General features: G+C 54.0%; 1 protein-coding gene across 3 annotated transcripts; it reads left to right on the top strand.

The window, feature by feature from the left end:
- Positions 1-884: 884 nt before the first annotated feature.
- On the top strand, positions 885-21,522 carry TFAP2A (transcription factor AP-2 alpha). 3 transcript variants are annotated; one of them, XM_050891072.1, is made up of 8 exons: positions 4,228-4,305; positions 7,670-7,696; positions 9,004-9,438; positions 12,418-12,469; positions 14,452-14,683; positions 15,841-15,959; positions 18,273-18,414; positions 19,990-21,522. In XM_050891072.1, exons 1-8 carry the CDS (start codon positions 4,255-4,257, stop codon positions 20,276-20,278), a joined length of 1,347 nt encoding a protein of 448 aa, XP_050747029.1. In that variant the 5' UTR covers positions 4,228-4,254; the 3' UTR covers positions 20,279-21,522. The 3 variants fall into 3 exon arrangements, with proteins under 3 accessions (XP_050747032.1, XP_050747029.1, XP_050747031.1); XM_050891075.1 differs by lacking the exons at positions 4,228-4,305; positions 7,670-7,696 and adding an exon at positions 885-917; XM_050891074.1 differs by lacking the exon at positions 7,670-7,696.
- Positions 21,523-23,384: the final 1,862 nt, after the last annotated feature.

The following is a 23,384-nucleotide window of genomic DNA, read 5'->3' as shown; positions in this document are numbered from 1 at the left end:
CGGCACTTTAATCCCGAGGGAAAAAAACACGGGCGGGGACAAGGGGTGCGGACATCGAGAGGTCCAAGGGCCACAGACTGTCGCGGGCCGGCTTCCCCCCCGGGGACCGCAGCATCCCTCACCCCGCGCCGCTCCCGCGCAGCCCAGCGGGCCAGACCCGGGCCCGCCGGGTGCTGCCACCCCGGGTGCTGCATCCCCCCGGCCGCTGCCGCCCGCCCCCCCGCCTTGGCCCGCGTACCACGGGCTGGCAAGACCGTCTGCACTTGGGGGGCTCTTTGTTTCCCCCTGGACTCCCCCGGCGACTTGCAGCGCCTCCATTAGCCACTTGGGCTAGTTCAGCCCCCCCGGTGTTTTGTCTTTTGGGGCTGCTAGTATTTATTATTATTATTATTATTATTATTATTATTACTGCTACGAGCACGCACTCGCTGGCAACTCGCCCCCGAGGAAACCTACCGGCCCCCCGGGGGAGGTGAGGATGGGGGGCTCGCCCGTCCCCACCCGGGCCGCAGGCACCCGGGGAGGCAGAGCCGCCCCCCGCTCGGAGTTGGGGGAGCAGCGGGGCGGCGAAGTGGGCAGCTGCCCGGCGGCCGCAGCGCGCCCGGGGCATGCCCGGGAGGCTCCCCGGGGGCTGGCGGCGGTGCACCCCCGGGGGGCCGCGGGGCCGGGCCGGGCGCCGTGGGAGTGTGGTGGCGGGGGGCAGCGCGCAGGCAGCGCGGAGGCAGCGCGCAGGCGCGGGCAGGGAGCACCCAGCTCTTTATGGCCAGGTGAGAGAGTCCCGGCGCAGGTAAGGGGAGGATTTACCCACAGGCATCCCGGGCGGGTGGCTTGCCCTCGCAGTCCATGACCAGCAGGGACCTGGGGATCCGGAGCCCGCAGCCAGGATGTCTATCCTTGCCAAAATGGGGGACTGGCAGGTAAGGCGACCCTCCTGCCCTGTGGGGGTTTATTGTTACTTTGGGACGGGAGGCAGGGCTGGAGCGGTAAAGGTGACGGGCCGGGAGGGAGCTGGGGGCAAACCTGGCGCCGGGGTTGGCGATTTTGCGGCTCCCCGTGCTGGGAGCTGCCGCCGGCCACCGGCGAGGCCCGGCCGCAACAGATGGAGAGCGGCGGGCCGGGGCCGGGGCCGGGGCGAGGGCTGCTCCGCCGTCGGCGAGGATGGCCCGGGGGTGAGCTGCCCGGCAGCGTGGGCCGGCGAAGGGCGGCGTGTGCCCGCCCGCCGTCCCTCTGCCCGGGGCTGGTGGCGGCCGTCCCGCCGCGGAGCCCTGGGGCTGCCCCCGGAGCGCGGCGGGCCTCCCCACGCGGGGTAGGGCCCGCACCCGCCGGCGTGGCCCGGGGCCGCGCTGCGTGGGCCCGCCGCGCTTCGGGGACGGGCCGCGGGGACTGAAACGTCGCTGTGAGCTCCCACCCGAGCCCGTCCCGTGGAAAAATAACGCTGCCGGCTCCCACCCGGCAGTAGACGCGGCGGGAGCGCCCGTGGAAAGCGCTCCCGCGGGGATGGGCTGAAGGGAAAAGCAGCACCCACCAGCGAAAGCGGCCAGGCGGGGAGAACGCGGCCCGCCGGGGCCTCGCCCAGCCCCGCGGACCCGGGGGGACCCACCCGCACCACGGGCGAGCCGACACGTGTGGAGTGACGGCGGCTCCCAAACCGGGAGGCACTTGGAAATGCCTGCAGCGCCCGGGTGTCCGTCCGCTCGGGCCGGGTCGCCGCGGTTTGCCGGCTAATAAAAGGGAAGACGAACCGTCCTGCTCAAACACCAGGCTTTTATTACCGAAAACGAGGGTTTTTTTCCCAGGACAGTCCAGTTCAAGATGGGAGCCTAGCTTCTTTTTCTGCTCCCAACTTTTCAAATCTCTCGACTAAGTCTTTCTCCGGACTGCCTTATTTAATTTTTTTTTTTTTTTTTAGAGTAGCAGTAATTCGTTTGCAAAAAAAGAAACAAAAGAAAAAGAGGAAGAAAACGCAGTAAACAAAAAATATTTTTTTAATTATTTTTACGGTTAGAACTGGCACCTTTTTCATCAGGTCGGTGTGGAGAAGCGATCAAAAGAGGATTTTTAATTTTTTTTTTTTTTCCACTAAAGTCAACTCTTCTGTAATCGCACTTACGGGCTATCTGCCTTGAAATCTATTCCCGACTTTTCCTTACACCCCGGCCCTCCTTGCTCCCGCTCCCCGGCGCTGCGGAGTCCCGTCCCCCCCCTCCCCGCTCCCCGCCGTGCCCGGCCGGAGGGGCCGGGCCGGGCCGGGCAGACCCGCCGCGGGGCGCGCAGGAGCCGCCTCCCGCTGCCCCGTGCGGGTCTCTTGGGGAAAGCCGCCTCCTCCCCTCCTACCTCTGCACCCCAGCCGGCCCGGGGCTGGGGGAGAGGAGGGACAAGGGCCGGGCGTTTGGCCTTTGGCCCACGGGAGTCATGGGCGGCCGCGGGTGGGAGGCTGTCCCGGGTGGGAGGCTGTCCCGGCCGGCCCGGCTCCGCCAGGACGGCGCTAAGGGCCGATGGGCCCCTTCGTTACCCTCCTCCCCTCCTCTTTTTCTCATCCCCCCCCCCCCCCCCCGGGGCATTAACTAGGCTTAATCTGCCAGCTCCATTTGAACCTCAATGGGAGTAAAAACAACAATTTACTCTCCTGCCACTTGCAGACAAAAGCGCTGGTGAAAAAGAGCATCGGGGGTGGAGGAGGGGGGGGGGAAGGGGAAAGAACAAAAAAAAAAATAATAATCCGTTTTGGGGATGTAGATGTGTGTGTGAAGGAGCAGGCCCGGGAGCCTGGAGGCTTTGCCGCCCTTCCCGGCCTTGGGGATGCGTATGCCGGCCCCCCCGAGGGCCCACTGCGGCTCCCCCGCGGAGTGGGGGGGGGGGGGCCGCACGCACCTGGAGGCAGTACATTTTCCCCCGATGTCGGGGGGGTGGCCCCGGGAGGGTGTCCCAGGCCGACAGGGCAGGTTTTGCGGTTGGCAGAGGGAAGTTTCGGGGAGCGGCAGGGCAGCCAAGTGCTCGGCCCCGTCCTCCCCCTCCCCCCACCCCCTCCCGGCGTGGGGATGCCCGGCTCCGGGGGACGCCTGGGGGCCCGGCGGGCGTGGGGAGCCGCGCCAGGCCCGACACGCCGGCCCCACGGAGAGGAGGATGCCTCGCCGTTAGGAGCGGCGCGGGATCAGCGAAAGGAAAAAAAAAAAAAAAAAAGAAGAAGAAAATCGGGGGAAACGAAGCCTTTCGGTGGATGGATCAAGGCTGGGCACCCGGGGGAATAAAAGAGGAGAAGGGTGGAAAAGCAACCCCCCAGGAGGGCGGGCTGAGCGCTCGCTTAGCGGCACATTGTTAGGCAAACGAAGCGCTCCACCTAAGAAAGTACCAAAGTTTTATTATGGTTATTGTTTCGTCCTTTTGCTCAAGTGCTTGCAAAAGACTTTTTGGCTCCTGCTGCATTCACATTACCGCTTGCCCACTTCTATCTGGGAGGTTATGTTGGGTTTGTTTGGGGTTTTTTTGAAGACCAATAGCCAACAGGGCCGAGAGGAACAAAATAGTTTGCAAAAGAAAGAAGCTTTTCAAATATCCACCAGAAAGATCAAATCAAATCCAGAGGGCAACAGAAGCCTCCGCAGACAATAACCTCGTTAGAGCAAGACCCGAGTCTCGTTTCTCCTCGTTTTGGTTTCTTTAAACCCCGTGGAAAAAAAAAAGGGGGGGGGGGGGACCAAAACAGGGGGTGGCTTCAAGGCTAGCCCCAAATTCTCTGCAGATGAAGGGACGGTCGCCTCTTTGATTTTGCTGGCCACTTTCCTCCCCGCTGGCAGGCAGAGGCGCGGGGGGAGCGGCGGCCGGCGGGCCCCGCTCGCCCGCCCGCAGGCAGGCAGGCAGGCAGGCAGGGCCCGCTGCCCCCCCGCGCCGGGGCTCGGCGGGTTGGAGAAAGCCTTTTTTTTTTTTTTTTTCCCCCTTCCTTTTTTTTTTTTTTTCTTTTTTTTCCTTTTTGTTTTTTTTTGTTTTGCTCGTGGGTCCTTTCTACCTGTGTCCATCGCTGCAGGTTGTTGTGCTGGCGAGCAATTGGGCTGTTGTTGATATGCTAATGAGGCGATTAGGCTGTGGGTAAAGAGCTGGAAAAGGGAAAAGTTTCCACCATTAGAGGGAGATCTCCGAGCGCGGACGGGAGCGCTGCACAGCCTCCGCCAGCCGCGCTCCCCACGCCGCCCCGGCTCCGCCACCGTAGGGAAAGGCAGGGAGAACCAAATCCTCTCTCTCTCTCTCTCACGCCAATCCATGAAAATGCTTTGGAAACTGACGGATAATATCAAGTATGAGGAATGTGAGGTAAGCGCTTCCCCCGGCTGGGGCAGAGCCCCGGCCCCGCAGCTGCGAGCGGGAGCCTGCAGCATCCCTCCGTCTCTCAATTTCGTTTAGGAAAACTTCTGCTCCTTCGCCAGGCTTCCTTGCGGTCCTGCAGCCAGAGAGGGGCTGGGGTCCTTCCCCAGGAACTTCGGGGCTTGAGGAAACCCGGCTTTGTCGGAAGTGTATGAGGAGAGGCAAAACAGGATCCAGCAGCAGTCTGGTCTATAGGTAGATCCTCCGTAGATAAGGCTCCGTAGGATGCTACACTCATCCATATGGATGGATGGATGGATGGATGGCTGAATGAGTGGACGGACGGATGGATGGATGAATGAATGAATGAAAGGGCAAAGAGACAAAGGGAAGAGAATTATTCTTACACGCCAGGTACCCGAGGCATCCCAATAAATTGGCTCAGGACCGACGCTTAAATTCAGCCTTTTCGTTGTAGCTGCGGGTTGATTACACCGAGCTGCGCAAATTTGCAGGGGTCAGCTGCCGAACTGAAATCACGGGTTTGGGAGCGGTGTTCCCCCAGCCTCCTAATTTTCAGGGCCACACTCCCACGGCTTTGAGCAATAATATTTTAACCTCTTGAAAAAAAATAAAATCCACCTGATTCGGTTTTGGAGCCGCTCAGCACAGACTGTGTGCGCGCATCTCTCTATGTGTCTGTGTGTGCGTCCATATTTTTAGAAAGAGGCGAGTGTCTTTTAATCTGACCAAAAGGAGAAGAAGAGGAAAAAGAAGAGCGATGCCCAGGACCCATGCCTAGTCTCAAGCCAACGAATACTATTGTCACCCGTTTCGCAAAAGTTGCCTATGCAGTGCGTTTAAACCGCGCAATAAAGGACTCCACTTTGCAAATGAACGCAGTTATTTGGTCGTGACCCACGCGGGAAGGTCCCCCCAGCCTCGGCGGAGCCTTGCCGACATGCATGTCTGGGGCGAAGGGGGGGCCACGCTCCCATCTGACCCTGCCGCTGCTTTGGGCGATGCTGTAGCTTAGGAAAGGGACCGAGGACTCGCCAGACTCACCGCCGACTAAGTGATTTGGTGCTTTAGTCCCGGATCGAGGAGTTTGGGATAAAGCTGTCTCCCGGTGCGGGAGCTGAGCTCTTAGATCCACTCGCCGGCGGACGCTTGATTTCTAGGAACGAGGTGCCAGGGGTGGTGTTTGTTTTTTTTTTTTTAAGCCGGAAAAAAAATAATATGTATATGCCTCAGCTGGATTTCTGGAGGAAAGCGTGTCTCTTCCCCTCCCTCCCCCCAGGATCGGTGTTCAAGTGTGCACACGTGCGAGCGTGTGGATTTCATCGCAAATGGCTTTTGTTGCCTTGCGCTAATGGGACTTTGCACCGAGGTGCTACCAAACACGGAGGGAGCAGCGGCCGCTCCGCCGGAGCCCGCCGGCTTTCGTGCGTGCGTGTGCGGTTGGCGCTCCGCGTTCTCCGCGGGAGCGGATGCGAGGTGACTTGTAGATAGAGAAGAGGGTGGCTGTACCCTGACGGGGACAGGACCTGCCTTTAAAAGAGGAAGGGGGGGGGGGGGGAAGGAAAAAAAAAAAAAAAACCGAAAAGAAAAGCGGAATAAAAGCCCGGCAAGCCGCGCTCTGCGCCCGGGGGGCCGGGAGCGGGCGGGCGGAGCGCAGGGCCGGGCGCCGGCGGCGCGGAGGCTGCGGCGGGGCAGCGGCGCGGCGGCGGAGAGTGGAGCGGTGCCTGTTTGAGGGAGTTGTTTGGGAGTTGCACAGCCAGTCCGACGGGTTGCGCCGGAGCCCCGGCTTGTCTGGGCCGGGAGAAGCGCTCGCCTTGCCTCTTTTCCCGGCTCCCTCTCCCCCCCTGCGTCCCTCCCGCCCTCCTTCCCTCCCCGCCTCGCCGCCTCCTGCCTTTTCCCCCCGTCTTTTCCCGGATCCTCCGAGAGGGGGGCCGCGGGGAGCCCGGCGGATGCTCCTTGGGCTCCCCAGCCCCCCCGCCCCGGGCGCCCGCCGGCCTCGGCGCTGGGCTCGAACCGGAGGAGGAGGAGGAGGAGGGCGGCTGACACCCAGAAGGGGAGACACCCAAAAAAACTTTCCCAGCCGGTTTCCGGGACGCGGGGCACGGAGGCGAGCCGGCTCGGCGGCGCGGGGCGGCCGCCGCGGGGGCAGCGGCGCGGGGAGCCCCTCGGCGGGGCGCCGTCGAGGCATGGACGGGGCGGCGGCGGCGGGCGGCCCCGCGGAGCCCACCCCGCGCAAAGGCGGCGGCAGCGGCGCGGCCGAGGGCGGCAAGAGCCAAGCGGGGAGCCAGCAGCCGCTCTTCTCCCTGGGCTTTGAGGCCGGCTACGCGCAGCAGCCGCAGCCCGAGGTGCGCCCGCGAAGGACCGCGGGGCTGGGGGCAGGGGGAGGCGGCGGCAGGGGGGAAGGGAGGGGAAGGGAAGCGAAGGGAAGGGAAGGGGAGGAAGGGGGGATCCCGCGCCCCCTCCCCTCTCTCCTTCTGCCCGTCTCTCCCACCTCCCCCCCCCCCTCCTCCGCACCCCCCTCCTGGCTCCCACCCTCTCCCTCTCTCCGGATCTCTTTCTCTTTCACTTTTGCATGCCCTGCAACCTTTTAAAATGTTGCCCCTTTCCTGTGATTCGTCAGACGCAGCAGCATGTCCCCCCTCTCTCTCTCCCGCTCCCTCTCTCTCCCTTTTTGTCTCTCTCTCCCTCTCCCTCTCCCCCATCTCTGATTAGATACACTGATTCTTCATTCAATGGACGTCATTTAGAACAGGCTCTGCCTTGAGTTGCCTTCTCGCTTCACGCTCGATTTCCAGCCATTCTTCCCTTATTAAGTGTTCGTGTAATATTAATAGTCATGAATATCTGCTATTAGGAGTCTCCAGGAAGGCAGCAGATCTGTTATTAGGAGCTCAAGTGAAGCAGCAGCTAAGTCAAAGGAGAAAAAGAAAGAAAGAGACAGAGGAAAAAAAAAAAGGATTAAGAAACAAACACACACACGCTAAAAACAAAACCAAAAAAAAGGCAAAAAAAAAGCGCAAAACAAAAAAAAGAAAAAAAAAAAAAAAAGCAACCAACTTTGACTCCTCACACCACGCCAGGATAGAGAGCTCGCCTTGGCAACACCCGATGAAGGGCAGCAGAGATCGGTGCAAGTTCTGATGGATTATAGTGGCGCGCCCGCGGTGCAGGAGCAGCCCCGGCGCCCCGGTCCCGCCGCCCGCGCCTAGCACCGGGCTCCGGCCGCGCTCCCTCCGCGCCCGCGCCGCGCCCGCACCCGCGGGGCTCCGCCGGGGGCTGCGCGCTTCGCCGGTCCCTTTCCTCTGCCTTTTTTTTATTTCTGCCTTGACTTGTAACCCCCGACTCTTCGCAGATGTTAGTACACAGTTTTTCGGCTATGGTGAGTTGCTTCACGTTTCTCTTGGAGGGGGTCTGGTGTGTGCCGGGTGTTGCTATTGTTGTCGGCGGTGGCGGTCGGGGTTTCGCACCCAGCTTTCCGGAGAGGGCTTTTTTTCCTTTCCTTCATTTTTATAAATTCGGTGGTTTACCTTCCCCCCCCGCCCTTCTCTCTTTCTCCCTCCCCCCCCCCCCTTTTTTTTTTTGTGTCTGCTTCGAGCGAACGGCAAAAGGCTTTGCTTGGACCTACCGCTTCGATTTCTTCACCTTGCCACCTGCAAACGGGATATTTTCAGCTTTCTCGTTTCCCTTTTTCGGGATCGTGGCTCTTTCCCTTGAATCCTCCTCCTCCGTGGAGGCCATGCCTTTTTCCCCGGACATACCTGTCGGCTGTTCTGCCCGGCTGCGGGAGCCGGCAGAGCCTTACCGAAACGCTCGGGCGCATTTCGGTGCCGCTCGCCCGTCGGGGCGGCGGGGCTCGGGGCGGCGCTCCCCCCGGCTGCCCGGCACATTCCTCCGCTTCCCCGGCGCCCTGGCCGCCGCCGCCGCGCCCCCCCCCCCCCCCTCCGCTCCGAAATCGCCCGCTGGCGAGCGGGGAGCTGGGCCGGGCACCGGGGCGGCTCTCCCCGTAGGTGGGGGACCGTGGCAGTGCCTTCGCCTTGAAACATTTGTAAAACTCGCGGGGGGAACGACGGGTTTGTTTAGAGCCTGTTTCGGCGTCTTCTGCTAACAAAATGGCAGTGGGCTTGGATTTTCCAGGGTTTTCTTGGGATGCGTTATCGGTAATCCCAGCGACAGTATTTTGTCTCGGTTCTGTCCAGGGCCAGTGGGAAGATTTTGGGTCGTGGTAGAATTATTATTTTAATAATGCCCGATTATGAATTATTCTTTTTATTTGCGGGAAATACCTGCTCCTGAAATGCCGGGGCGCGATCTGTTGGGAATCCACGCTGTATCGCCGCAATGTTTTATTAATTATTATAAGCAGTCCTGTTATAATTATTGCTATTATTGCTGTTATCATTATTGGCGTTATTATTATTATTTAAAAAGCGAGACTGCCTCTTAATTGTGTGCGAAGGGAAATCAGAGGCAGAGAAATCCCCAGATCTGCTCTTCTCCGCCTCGGAGCGGACGAATTGCCCATCTTTGCCCGATAGGTGAAATTCGCAAGCCGATTTTGAGGAGAAACAGTTTGATTTTATCTTTGTTTTTCTTTTCTCCCCCCTCCTTCCCCTTCCCCCTCCTCCCCCCTCCCCCCCCCCCCCCCCCCCCCCCCGCCGCTCCCCCCCCCCCTCCTCCCCACCTCAGGAGCGCCACGACAGTACCAGCAACGGGACAGCCCGGCTACCCCAGTTGGGGACCGTGGGTCAGTCTCCCTACACCAGCGCCCCGCCGCTCTCCCACACCCCCAACGCCGACTTCCAGCCCCCCTACTTCCCCCCCCCTTACCAGCCCATCTACCCCCAGTCTCAGGACCCCTACTCCCACGTGAACGACCCCTACAGCCTCAACCCCCTCCATGCCCAGCCGCAGCCCCAGCACCCAGGATGGCCGGGACAGAGGCAGAGCCAGGAGACGGGGCTACTCCACACGCACCGGGGTTTGCCCCACCAGCTCTCGGGGCTCGACCCACGCAGGGACTACCGGCGGCACGACGACCTGCTGCACGCCCCGCACGGGCTGGGCTCGGGGCTGGCCGACCTGCCCCTCCACTCCATCCCCCACGCCATCGAGGACGTGCCGGTAAGCAAAGGGGGCCGCCCCGGGGCCCGCTCGCCCCTCTCCCCCGTCCGCCTCCCCGTGGGAGCCGAACTTCGGGGGGAGGGAGGGGGACACCCCCCCCCCAAAAAAAAGGGGGGAGGGGGGGAAGGGAAGATGACAAACACACCCCCCCGGGAAAGGCGAAGCCCCCACCTAGAACAATAGGTTCTCGCAGCTCGTCCCTGCGCGACGCCTCCCCGCTAACGCGCCCGCTAAAATATAAATAAATCAAATTACTGTCATCGTTAACAATATCTTTCCTTCTCAATGACAATAAGCTGTTACGATTGGAAGAATATATAATATCACCACAGGGCCGTGCATTTGGGGATTTCTCGCTGCCTTGGGAAAAACATGAGTCTGAAACGCGAGATCTCATTAAATGTCCTCCCAGGCAAACGTAAAGGGGGAAGGAAAAAAAAAAAAAAAAGTGGGTGAAAGTGGCCTCAGAAGGAAAAATCTGTTTCCCGTGATTACAGAATTGGCATATGGGATAACGACATCGAAAGTTGTAAGACGGTATGGGCAGATCCTCTTCTCCAAAGGAATTAATTGACAAATCAGGGAAGAGGTATACTGAAACGCTGCCGCCTTCTTTTAGCAGCGGTGCAAAGGGATGACCTCATAAATCATTAGCTATAGGTTATCAAATTCGAGCCAGACCTGCTACACCCTATATTAAATTAAATGTTGGGAGCCTATTGGAGGATGCATTATTTGGGGGACCTAATTCTGTTATCGATAAATACAGATTTAAAAAATGATTTCTAATTAAGCATGACATTAGCGCACGGGCTATTTACAAAGCAAGCCAGGGCTATTGTTCAGTTAGGGAAGTGGCCTTATGCAATGTGATAGGTCGTGATCAAAGTTCATCTTTCGGGGTTTCTCCCCGAAAATGGAATTAGAACATGGCAATAAATTTATTAAAGCTCACAGAGCTCGTGCTGAGGGACTGAAGCTGCCTGACTTGCAGGAGGAAAGAGGAGGAGGGAACTGTGGTATCTGGATGTGATTTTTGCTGAAATGCCATCCCAAATTACAGGATCAAATATTACAACAATATATTCGCTGACAGTTTAATGAGTACAGTTTCGTGTTGCAAGGATAATGTTCAGATGAACTTACCTATTTTGGGGGGTCATTTTGAAATCTTTTGTAAATTATACTCAGGGAAAATAGTGAATTTATTACAGCCCTCATCTGGCTAAATTAGCCACAGAAAATTGCTGGTTATGTTTAGCAGTTTCGCAATAAACGCATACGTTTCCCAAAGTGGAGGATTTAGTAAGCAATTTGGATCCGTTAAAAGCAGGTCGATTCTTTAAACTTGATATAAAATAACATGGAGGCAATAGTAAGCATAAACTAATTTGTTGACTGCAAGCCCCTGACTGCTGCAGGAGGAACATGACCTAAAATGTTCTCTTGAATTCTGCCTCTCCTCAATTGTGCTCCATGGCAGTGGGCTGATTCGGGAAGCCTTCTCTGCAGATCTATGAATTAATAGCATTGCTATACTTCGTGAAAACCAAATGCCATCTGGTTTAAATCCTTAAACCAGCCCAGCCAATTTTTTTTTTCCCTCTGTAAAACTGAATCAGCAGGCTGCATGAAGGAAAGCGTAAAAATAAGAGGATGTATCTTTTAAGAGTATTTTATCTAGTTATGCAAAAAAAAAAAAAAAATCCTTTACAGAAATCTGGGTCGGGAAAAGGTCGTTTTTAAATTTTTCCATTGCTGCAACAGTTAACCTTTAATAAAAACGACCGCTAAATATTTAAGAAAATCAAGTAGACGGTGAAAATTATTTAATCATAAATATCTCTGTGGGATTTTAAACTTAACAGTCCTCCCTGTATGGAATATGTGTAGAAATAACACAAATAAAAGTATTATGCCACACTACATTTACTTTATGGGTTTAGGGTGCATGCATAAAGGGATCATATTTCCCCATATAGTTAAAACACAAGAACTGCAGCAGTAGTCATTTCTGAACATTTCTCAATTTAATTATACTTAAATCCAGAAGCACTTTAGGCAAGTTACAAATGAGAGCATTGAGTATAATAAAACCTGTAATAAAGCAACTTAGTACCATCCACCCGGAATCATTGAGATCAGGCACAATTAACAGGAGCATAAATCCAAGACAGAATGGAAAATGTTAGAATCAGTATTATTGTTGGACAAAGACTAGAGAAGGAAGTAATAGTTTTTTAAATGGTAATGCCTGGGTTTTGTAACGATTGCGAAATCTTCTATCTCAGCAGCACTGGTGTTAATTTGTAAACACAGCCAGACATTATATTGCCTGTCAGTTTTTGGAATTAGAAAACATGATTTCATTTGACTTTCTAATCACGTCGTGACTCCACTGTGCGAACCCCAGCTGTAGCCGCGACCGCGGAACCTGCGAGGGGACAATAGTGGGGGAGTCCGGGGCCGCGCGGGGTGCGTGGGGCCCCCCCCCGGCACCGCACCGGTCCCCGCTCCTTTGTGCTTTCCCTCCCGCGGGCGCGGGAGCGGGCGCAGCGGCGGGGAAGGGCCGGGCCGGGCCGGGCCGGGGCTGCTTCCCGGGAGGGGAGGGAAGGGAAAGGAAGGGAAGGGAGGAGGGAGCCCGGCAGAAGCTGGAGGCCACTCGGGTATCGGGCTCGGCCGGGCAAGCCCCGGGGGTGTGGGGGTGATTTATTATTTTTTGCTGTTTCTTGGGGAACGGGGGAAGAGCGGGGAGGGATGCAGGATTCTTCCCGGTAAAGGAAATGCCCCCCAAATCCCGTCTTCCCCCCCCCCCGCGGGATCTGTTGTTTCCCTCCCCGCACCGTTTCCCTCCTTCCCCGCACCGTGCCCGGGGAGGGGGGGGACACACAACTTCTCCCGCACCCCATCCCACTCCAGCCCTCCCTGCCTTTTGTTGTGGTCGTGCATTTACATCCCTGCCTGTTCCTTTTGTTGCAGCACGTAGAAGACCCCGGTATTAACATCCCAGATCAAACTGTAATTAAGAAAGGTAAGCCGTTTCCTTGCGCATACCAAACATGTCGTCACAGGCTGGGGACTGCTCGCAGGGAGGACTTACCCGGCCTCCCCCCGCCCCCCCTTCCCCCCCCCCCCCGGTCCCCCGGCCCCGGGCTCCTTCCTCCGGCACGTACTGTTGGCCAAAAGGTTGGAGGCAGAGAAAGAAAACGGGCGATGCGCGTTGAAATCCGCCCTCTTAAATGGCCACGTTTGCCGGGTATTTTAATTATTGTTGTCGTTAACGAGGAAAAATGTTAGCAGATGATCTAGAAAATCCGAGCCGGTAATTTAGTGCATTAGCGAACAATTCGGTTTCATGGTTTGCCCCATGCATCTGGCTGAGCGGCGGGGCTTAATCGTTGTTGGTAAACTGGGCTGTGAAAGAGAAAGCGTTGTTCCTCCTTCTTCGGGTTTTCTTATTTAAATTCACGGCGGTGATGAGGTGGGCTGTTGGAGAAGAAGGGGCGAGTTTCTGGAAACCGATGTCTGTCCGTCAGGGCGTTTTGGTTTTCGTCGGCTTTGTGCGCTTGCTTCACTTGGAATTGAATTGCTTGGAAGCTGGTCCCCAAACCGTGCAAAATATTTATGGCGCGTTTTTCACTCAGTTTTCTTCTCCCGTCTTTCTTCGGACGGCCGAAGGATTGGGAGAGGTGGCACAGGGCAGTTGGCAAAGGAGGTTCTCGGTGGAAAGCGATCGGTTTGCGTTTGGATCCTGTGCAGGGAGCTGCTGTTGGAGTAAAACTCGCGGGGCTGAAGGCGTAGCTAGCTCCTGCCTGCTCTGAGGGGTGCCACGGCTTTGCAGCCGCCCGGAATTTGGGTACCCCGGCTGCCACCGGAGCAAGGTGCTGAACAGAGCTGCTCTCCTCTCTAACCCTAAACGCTGTACAGCCAGCGAGCTCAAAGTTTCATTCCCCCCCCCGCCCCCGTCTTCTGTAAAGCCTTTGTCACGTCAAATTAGATGTGCAAGGGATAAATCTTAAGAGATGCTCTTTCCAAGTCGACATGATAATTGGCTCTTTTATTAGTAATCTCAAGAGTTCGTTTAACTCCTGTTGTATCTATTAGCCTTCCCTGAGCTATTAATGTCACAAGTGATCTATCCAAAACGGAGAGAGCCCCCCGCTCGGTTGGACTGCGCCCGCGAAGAGTAGCGGGGTAGGGCGGAGGAGAAAGGGAAGGCGACCGCACGCCCGCGGCGGACCCGGCCGGGACCCGAAGCCGGCGGGCACCGCATGCCGAACGGCGCCCCGGCCCGGCGCCTCCCCGCCAGCCGCCGCCGGGCAGGGGGCGGCCCGCCCGGGGAGGCACCAGGCGTTATTTCGGGGAGCGACCGGCGCTGGCCGCCGGGACACACGGCTGCCGGCTCCTCGCCGCGTTACGGTTTTCCCACGTCGAAAGTTGTGCGCTGGAGCGGCAGCGGGGCGGGCTGACCGGCGGCTGACGGCGCCGTCCCCGGGGGAGCCTGCCGGCACCCGAGCGCGTTATCTCTGCGCTGCGCCGACGCCCGGCCCGCCGGCGGTGTCGCTCCCCCGGGCACTGCCTGCCCTCCGCGGGCAAGGCAGCCGGCGGCGCCGGTTGCGGGCCGGCCTGGCCCGTGACGTCTAACACGGCCGGCACTGACGTGCTTCAACGAACAGCCATCGGCCCCCCGACGGCGTGCGGGCTGGTGGGGGGGGGGTGGGAGGGGGGCGGGCGGGAACCGCGGGGGGCCGCCGGGTTTATTTTTCGATTTCTTTGCTGCGGGTCGAGGGTTGCCCCGCTCTCTCCCTGCTCCTCCCGGCGAGCGGAGGGGTGCCCCCGCCGCAGCCCCGCCCTCGCCTGCCCCCGCTGCCCCGTAGGCGGTGCGGGGCCGGGGCCGGCCGCAGCGAGCGGCTCGGGTGCCCGCCGGCGGCGGCGGCGGCGGCGGTGGCCTCCCCCTGCCCCGGCTCCCCGCCCGCTCCTCACCCTCACCTCCCTGCTCCTCCCTCCCTGCAGGCCCCGTGTCCCTCTCCAAGTCTAACAACAACGCCGTCTCCTCCATCCCCATCAACAAGGACACGCTCTTCGGCGGGGTGGTGAACCCCAACGAGGTCTTCTGCTCGGTGCCGGGCCGCCTCTCGCTGCTCAGCTCCACCTCCAAGTACAAGGTCACGGTGGCGGAAGTGCAGAGACGCCTCTCGCCGCCCGAGTGCCTCAACGCCTCCCTGCTGGGCGGAGTGCTCCGGAGGTGAGGGGCGGGGGGAACGCAGGAGGCGGGGTGGCGGCGGCGGCGAATAACGCCCGCTGCTGCCGGGCCGCGCCGGGCCGTGCCGGCCGTGCCGTGCCGGGCGGGCGGGAGGGAGGGAAGGAGGAAGGAAGGAGGAGGAAGAGAAGAGGAGGAGGAGGAGGAGGGGGGGGGGGGGGGGGGGGGGGGGGGGGGGGGGGGGGGGGGGGGGGGGGGGGGGGAGCCGAAGCGGGGCGGCGGGGGCGCGCGGCGCCCGCCGCTAGGGGTCGGGGCGCGCGCGGCCGTCGGGGCAGCGCTGCGAGGCGGGGGGGGGGGGGGGGGGGGGAGGCGCTGTAGCCATGGCAACGCGCGGCCTTGCATGGCCCCCGCGCCCCGCTTCGGGCGGCCTGTGCCGAGGGCAGGGGGCCCAACAGAGCGCACGTGTGTGTGTGTGTGTGTGTGTGTGTGTGTCCCCGGGCCACGCTGTCCCCTCAGGGCGATGACTTCCCCCACCCTCCCCACCATCCCCCCCGGGAGCCAGGAGGTTACTGGCGGGCGCCCCGCCGCGGGCACCCACCCTGCCGCCCGCCGCCCTGGGCCTGCGACCTCACCCAGGCAATTAGGCAGCGCCCGGGCAGGGAATAACATCCAGGATTAATTAAGCCAGCTCCCACCTCCTCGGTCCGGCTCTGCCGAAAAGCCGCTGATGGGCCACGTAGGGATTAGTGTGAGGGCAGCGGTGCTCCATGGTGGTAACGGGGGCTGCTGACATTACAAATCGGCCTCCTCCCATAACGCCTGGGCTGCTGCCCGTGGGCTGTGGGGAGAAACTGCCCCTGGGTCCATGGTGCCTTGGGAGCTCAGGTGGCTGCCTCAGGGGTCCAGCCCTGGCCATGACATGCCTGGAGCTCCCCACCAGCCTGGGGGCTGATCCAGACCTTAGTGAGGGCCCCCGTTCACTAGACGTGGAGCCATCCAAAGCCCCATCCCTATGTCTGAGACTCAGCTTTCAGCAGCACTTGCTCTTCAGCCCCCCCCAACCATGTCTGTCCCCCCCCCCCAAACCCTTTACTACCCTCCACGGGAAGGCAATGTATCGGGGCGATCTGTAGGCAGGAGCCAAAGCGGGACTGGGTGTCCCTCAGCAGCTTTGTTTCTCAATGCCTTTCTGTGCGGAGCAGGGCAAAGTCTAAAAACGGAGGGAGATCTCTGAGGGAGAAACTGGACAAAATAGGATTAAACCTGCCAGCCGGGAGGCGTAAAGCTGCTAACGTTACCTTGCTCACGTCGCTCGTGGAGGGTAAGTGACTCAAAGAGCCGGGAGGGCTTGTTTGGAAAATGTGCCTGTTGCTTTTGCCTAATGGGAGAAGACTTGGTCTTGGGTTGGGTTCCCCCCCCCCCCCAAGTCAGTGCTGCTTGTTGGAAATTGGAAGGGCGTTATTTTCTATGCCTCAGGAAAAAAAAGTTAATTGTGTGCTTTTGCTTTTTGTTTTAACCTGAAACGGGCTTGCGTGAGTCCTGCAGACTCAGCATTGCATTCTACCATTTATTTGCTTTTAAGTCTCTGAGCTAGACGTTTTCAGGGCCCCATCTTGCTCTCTTGTTCAAGTGAGTAATCCCTCCCCAGAGTAAGCAGATCTCATTGGGAGCAGCATGGGAAGGATCCCTGCAAAAGGGGGCTGTGCGCTCAGCCCCGTAACAGACCCCTGAGTGTAGAGTTGGAAGTTACGGGGAGCAGAGCCTCTAATGCTTCACTGGCGTCCTTCTGCCACAGGTGGACAACCAAGCAATTTTAAATGTCAGAAACTGCAGCTACTTTAAGTTTGTTCTCCCTCCCAGCCCACAGCCACATAACAGTAAATCATTTAAGTCTTCTGACATCTGCATTTGAGAAATGCGTGACCATTACTTCCTGAATTAATTTGGGAATCCTTGACCTCAGCCATGAATTAATGGTGTCCTGAAAGCCTCAAGAGTTGCACCCCCACCCTCCCGACTCCCTTTTGGTTCTCATTTTCAGAACATATGTTCCCTTGGCTATATCGTTCTCCTCTATTTTGCTCTGGCCAGAAAAGGTGCAACTTACTTTTAACACCTTGGGATGCCCTGCGCTGTCAGAACCGGGAGGTGGGAAGCTCAAGAGGTTGCAGTCATTTAGCTTTGAAGCAGTTGCTGTGTCACGCTGACTGGCACAAAGTAAGCTCAAGGCCAGCAAATAGATCCTTCTCCCTTGCCCTCACTTATGGGTTCGACTGCATTTTAGACCGGTTCAGTCTGCAAAATGCTTTTAAGCTCAGCCCAGACTGTGCAGGTTTAGCTTAAGTTTGGTTGTGTAGGAGGGAATTTGTTGCTCTGTTTTGTTGTCGCTTCGCATTCTGTGAGAAATGTTTCATGTTCAAAGGGACGGGGAAGGAAGCGCTGTGCAATGCCAGGCTTCATTTTTTTAAACATCAGGATTAGTGGCAGCGCTATATTTACACTGGGTGAAAATTACTGCGTCTTCATGTTTTTGAAAAGACTTTGCAATTGCATCGATGCGCTGTAGTAAAAAATCACAAGGGGAAAACTTGTAAAAAGTCTAGATTTGGTAGATACTTAACATTATTTGTGATGTTAATGAATATGGAGAAGGTTTTATGGTAATCTATTGTTCTGTTTGGCTTTCACATACAGTGGCTTTAAAAGAATGATTTTTAAAAAAAAAAACAAAACCAGAGGCCGGATCTCCAGATAACTTAGCGATGGTGGCTAATTTTGGGGGGATGATAGTATAAACATTGCTGGGGCTTTGAGTCCTGTAGTGATGAGGCAGTTTCTAGAGTACTGTTATTGTTTATGATCCGCTCCATTTTATGGAAACAAGCTCACTGGACTGAGGCTTTGAAGCTCTAATTGGCGCATGCGTTCTTCCGGAGCTAGAGCTAATGGCAGGAAGCCCTGCAGTAAAAACCAACTGGTTCAGGAAATTAAAACCAAAGATTTGAAAATCAACAAAACAGACAGACTCGGTGGAACGACCCTAAAATTCTCATGGTTAATCGTTTGGGGGTGAACATATAATTATATGCGATCAAGTTAAATTTTAAACACTTAGCTGTTTAATGCATTTTATTTAGAAGAGCTCTAGGAGTAATTATGATCAATATTAATCATTGATGCATTGCAAAAGAATATAGAGACGAGGCTGAGGCAAACAAACATTTCCAGAGTAAATAGCTGTGAATGAAATGCACGTAAATGGCTGTGGATAGGTATGGATATGTAAATCTAAGCACACATTCTAGGTGGATGGAGCCTGCCTGTCTAAAAGTATCTGTTAGTCAATGTAAACTTTAAAAAATTCTTATGCGAGATTTCACTTGTAACGATTGTCATGAAAATACACATTTGCATTGCCCTCGACTGAAGCAAAGAAAACTCCTGCAAGATAAGATGTGATTAGCATTTCTTACCCTACCTTTTAAAAAAAAAAAAAAAAAAGTCCAAGCCTTTTAGAAGAAAAGCCCAAGTAGAATGTAGTGCTTTTTTTTCTAATGGATTTTTGCCTCCCGTGCGATGTGTACTGATGAGCTGTGTGTTTCCCTCCCATCGCCACTCGTGCCTCCCTTTTCAGGAGAAGCAGTACATCTCGCTAGAGATTTTGGGTACGTTTGTGAGACAGAATTTCCTGCCAAAGCAGTAGCTGAATTTCTCAACCGACAACATTCCGATCCAAACGAGCAAGTCACAAGAAAAAACATGCTTCTAGCTACAAAGTAAGACATTTACCTTTCTGGCGTGTTGCTCAGAAGTGAGGGGAGGGTGACAAACGCGGGTTTGGGGCTTTTATTTGTGAGCGTTTGCCACATAGCCAGTGGCTGATGGTTTTGCAAATTGTGAGGGGGTGTATTTGCCCTCCTGCTATAGGAGAACTCTGTAACCCAGCTTGGTTTCCATCAAGTCAGTTTGTGCAGATTACCTTGAAAGCGAGTCATGAAAATTGTGGGTGGATGTTTAGTTAAAGAAAAAGCAGTAATTCTTCAGAGCAAAACATTTTCCGGGCCTTTTCACTTAGCTTATCAATTTAGGTAGAAGGGGAAGGCTTCCCATTGACAGTAAAATAAAACTGGCACATTAAACTGATTTCAGTTCATTAAAATCGGCAATGGTTCTTTCTGCCTAAGCAGCTCTGTTACTTAGTGAATATAGGGATATTAAAAATATATTTTAAATGACAATCTGTACGCAGTTAAAACGCTAGCGGAGTTTATCATTGGTGGGACTGCCTAGACTTCCAGGTGGTGCGTGAAAAGAAAATGATTGTTTTGATATGTTTGCTGGAAATTAAAAGGGTTGTTTAGTAGCCCTTAATTACCAATGGAGGTGTCACCAAAGGGCACAGTGCCAGAGGGCGCAGGCAGAAGATGGGAGCTGCTTTATGGCTGGAAGACATTAACGCGGATTTTAGAATACAAACTGTTTCAACACGCCTCTGAGCTCTCTTGCTATAAGGTGTGTTATTTCCCCAACCATTTGTGCAGCGAGTGGATGATATAACTTAACTTCTGCACCGTGCCCTCGTATCCTCTCTTCCCACCTCCCTGGAAGGAAATTTCCAGACCCCAGTTAGCGTCAGCCTTCCCCTCTGTGGGAAGGTCCCTTTGGATTTGGAGATACAGATGTACATATATAAATGTTTCAGAATACCCTAATTTAAAGCCTCGATTCCCCTCTCTGCCCTCGCTCTTTCTTCCCGACACACAAGGCGTGTTTTAGCCTTGTGAAGGAAGAGGCCCGCGCCTCTCTCCAGTTCCAAAAAAAAAAAGCATCTTCCAAGATGTGGATAAATCCCTGAGCCTCCCTTTGGATATTGCACCCCATCTATTCCCTTCCGCCCTGCTGGGGAACTTTAAACTGCGTGCCTGCTCCAAAACCCAGCTGGGCAGGGATGTGTGTTTGTGGGGAGGGTGTGGGGGGCTGCAATACGGGGATCAGCGGGGGTAGGCGGGAGGTGCGTGTATCTGCGTGCCTGTTATTTGGCTGTGCGTTGGTTGGGGCCGGGGCATGATGTGTGCGCGCAGTCGTGTGCGCATGCAAGGTGAAGGGAAGAGGTTTGTGCGTGCTGGGGAAGGGTGAGAATTAGAGGGAAGGATGTGTAGAGAGGAGAGGGAGAGGCGAGAGAGCGCGTGTGCGCTGGCGGGCAGCAGCCCCCTTGATCCAGGGGCTTGTGTAATCTACCAGGGAGCACGCACAGGCTTTGCTGCCGCCGGTGATGGTTCATTTCTCTCCCTCTCTCTTCCCCTCCCTCCCTGCCTCCCTCCCTCTGTCTCTCTGCTCCATTTGTGCTACAGACAGATCTGTAAAGAGTTCACCGACCTGCTGGCTCAGGACCGATCTCCCCTGGGGAACTCGCGGCCCAACCCCATTTTGGAGCCGGGCATCCAGAGCTGCCTGACCCACTTCAACCTCATCTCGCACGGCTTTGGGAGCCCGGCGGTGTGCGCTGCCGTCACCGCCCTGCAGAACTATCTCACCGAGGCGCTCAAGGCCATGGACAAAATGTACCTCAGCAACAATCCCAACAGCCACACAGACAACAGCACCAAAGGCGGCGACAAAGAGGAGAAGCACCGAAAGTGAGGATCCCCCCACACCCCCGCCCCGCCCGCCCCACTCCTCTCCCTTCCCCCTCATAGCCCATCGATCCATTCATCTCCCTCCTCCCTCTCCCCTGCACCCAGCACCCCAGGCTACAGCAACAGAATGAGCGTCCTTCTGCCAGTCCTGTTCTCTGACTCTGCAGGACTGCTCTGCCCTCTCCCCACACCCCTTCCCAGCGTCCACATTTCCATTTGCTCCCTCTTAACTTCCCCCCCTCTCCCCGCTGCCACCATCGTTTTACCCCGGTTTGGAGCCTAAGAGAACAGAACAGGGGGACGGAGCCAGCCAAGAAAAAAAGTTCTGTCTTGAGTTTGTGAACTTTTTTTTAAATAAAACAAAAGGAGGAAAAAAAAAAAACAAAAACAAAACAAAAAAAGAAAAGGACTTTTTTTTCTAAAAATATATTAAAAAAAATAAAAAAAAAACCAAAAAGAAATAAACAATACTTAAAAAATTCTATGAGCTTCACCGGACTGAATCACCACCTTCCCTTACATAAACTTCAGTTAAGATTGTAGCCATATTAAAAATGAAAAAAAGCGAAAAAAGTACAGCAGCAACAGCAAACAAAAGGCAAAAAGGACTGATGACATTTTATCAGTATTGTGAATAAACTTGAACACAAAACACAAGCAGTTCCATGTCATATCTTCAGTTGTAGAACTTTTTCCTGTCCAAGGTAAAGCGACCAACTTGAACTTTCTATTGCAACACGATTCACGGTTATTATATAAGGGAATCAGTGTTCATGTATGTATATATTTATTTATGTGTAATTTAATGGGAATTGTAAATATGGTGAGTCTGTTTTAAGCCTTTTTTATTTATCTGGTGATCTCGTTTACCTCTTGTTTAGTGGGTTTTAAAACTTCCCCTCTTAGTTCATCATGTGGTTCATGGTACTTATTTAGATATCAGAGGTTTTTTGGGGGTTTTTCTCTGGGATTCATCATTTTTAGCCCTGTTGTAGCATGTTAAAGGCGACAATGAAGCAGCTGAACAAATAAAAAAACATGAATTTTTATATATAATTAGTATGACATTTAGTTTCTCATTGAAGATAAAATAAAGTGATGTTGGACCCTGGCAAGGTTTTTAAACATGTTAGTGGTTTTACAACCCTTATGTGTTGTGGAAAATGAAAGAAGAAGTTATTTTCGTCCACTGTCCTCCTCCCGAAAGCACCATCAGAGCAATAAATTAAGATTGTCTTTTAAAACAAGATTTAGCTTTTCTTTCCTTCCCCCCCCCCCCTTTCTTTTGTTTTTCTTTTTCTCCTTTTTTTCTTTTTTTTTTCCAAAGAACTTCAAACATTCGGGACCACCTGGTATCCTGTATTTCCACTGGCCATATTGGAAGCAGTTATAGTTGTATTGTATTGAGTTGTGCCGGCAGTAGTTTCCATGCCTATCAATGTATCATAGTCCTTTGTTGCCCAGATAAATAAATATTTGATACGCTTTATGTCGATTTTTTTATTCAGTGGCTGTCTTTACCCAGGCGTATTTTTGTTCTTGGCAGTATTTTTTATTCAGTATGGTTACAGTAATTGAGTTTAACTCTCCCTTGACAATTGCTCCTTGCAATAAGCAGCTGAACCCATTGTTTCCCTCAAGTATAATAAAAACTTACTTTCAACTTGGAGTTCAGAGCAGGGTATCATTTAGATATTCCACTGAGTCTGTATTCAGACAAATGACACAATAAAGCACAATGTATTCTTTTGGATAAAAAATTGTCTGTACTACTAACAAAATGACACACTATCTTTTCTTTAACCAAAACATAATTTTATTTAAAAAATAAAGTTTTATTTTATTTATGTTGACCTCTAGGTTTTTATTTATGTTTATATGTAGCATGCAGAATTATAAGCCTATAAAATTTTGTACATGTAGTTGTCCTAACGGAGAGCGGAGATTAAAAAAAACATTATCTCGAGAAGGACATTTTAAAAAGAACCATTACCGAACAAATACCGAAAATTAGGTGCTATGAAAAAAAATTATATACTGGTGAATCAGAGCCGGGTGCTCCCTCCCCCTCAAGAAAAAGAAAAGCTCCGTTGTCGATGCCAACAAAATCATCTCACGGTTGTGAACTTTAGTGAAATCTTGCAGGAGACAGATTATTTCTGATTGATGGTTCGTGTTTTAGTGGAATGCACAGATTGACATTTTGAGATGGTTGTGTCAGTTTATAAGGGACTGAAATTTTTATCTTGAGTTTCTTCTCGTGGAAACCAGTTGTAAAATAGGGAAGTTTGCTTTAAAAAAAAAACCAACAGAGTGTTCGTCTTGAAGATGGGCTGTAAAAACGTGTGAGAATTCAGACTTTGAATCTATTTTCTTTGGCCCAGGGGGTAGGTGAAGTCAGGATCGGGCTGGATTATATGATATCATAGGAAGGGAAGCTAATGCAGTTTAGAATGTAAAGGCATTTTAAAGAGATGGTCTCCTTTAAGTGCTGATGATATTTTGGTGGTGGTGGCTGATTTTTCTCTTTCTCTTTCCTTCCCTCCCTGCCTCTGTCTCTCTCTCCCCCCTGCTTTTTTTTCCCTTTTTGCTCAGGCAGAAAGTGAGGAGGTTAAGAGGGAGGTATTTACAATAAAGCTGCAAAGAGAATTAACATTTGCTCATATATTTTGACGTTTGGTAGGGCTGGTGAAGCAAAGCATTAGATAAAGCCCAAGATGTTTCATTTTGCTTTGGTAATCTACTTATGGAAGGCAGTGTAAAATCAATCTTGCCAAGCAGAAAGAGAGTTGGTGGAGTCTAAATTCTATTTTCGAGAGCCAGCCAGTTTATAAAAATGGTGAATATTTTTTTCCTATAAATTGAAAGTGGATCTTCTGAATGCAAAGCTGCAATTGCTTTAAAAACAGTTATTTATTATTTCCAAGAGAGACTGGTTAACTGTAAAGTAGATGTAACAAAATAATGAGGTGAATGAACCCTAACTGTACATATTCTTGACATAAATGAAATGCACAGTATTGTAGCAGGTGAAGTGAAGCATTGTCTATCAGGGCTGTTTTTCTTGGCTGCATCTCAGATTGTGTGTGGGATCCTAACCTCAGGCACAA

Source organism: Gymnogyps californianus, chromosome 2, assembly GCF_018139145.2.
Source record: "Gymnogyps californianus isolate 813 chromosome 2, ASM1813914v2, whole genome shotgun sequence".
In the NCBI taxonomy this organism is placed as follows: Eukaryota; Metazoa; Chordata; class Aves; order Accipitriformes; family Cathartidae; genus Gymnogyps; species Gymnogyps californianus.
Note: the sequence above shows the minus strand (reverse complement) of the source record. Positions and strands in the feature narration are given on the sequence as shown.

Coding starts and splice junctions, on each gene's coding strand:
- TFAP2A (XM_050891072.1), top strand. CDS start 4,255: ATGAAAATGCTTTGGAAACTGACGGATAATATCAAGTATGAGGAATGT. Junction 7,697..9,003: donor TACACAGTTTTTCGGCTATG/GTGAGTTGCTTC, acceptor TCCCCACCTCAG/GAGCGCCACGACAGTACCAG. Junction 18,415..19,989: donor AACATGCTTCTAGCTACAAA/GTAAGACATTTA, acceptor TTTGTGCTACAG/ACAGATCTGTAAAGAGTTCA.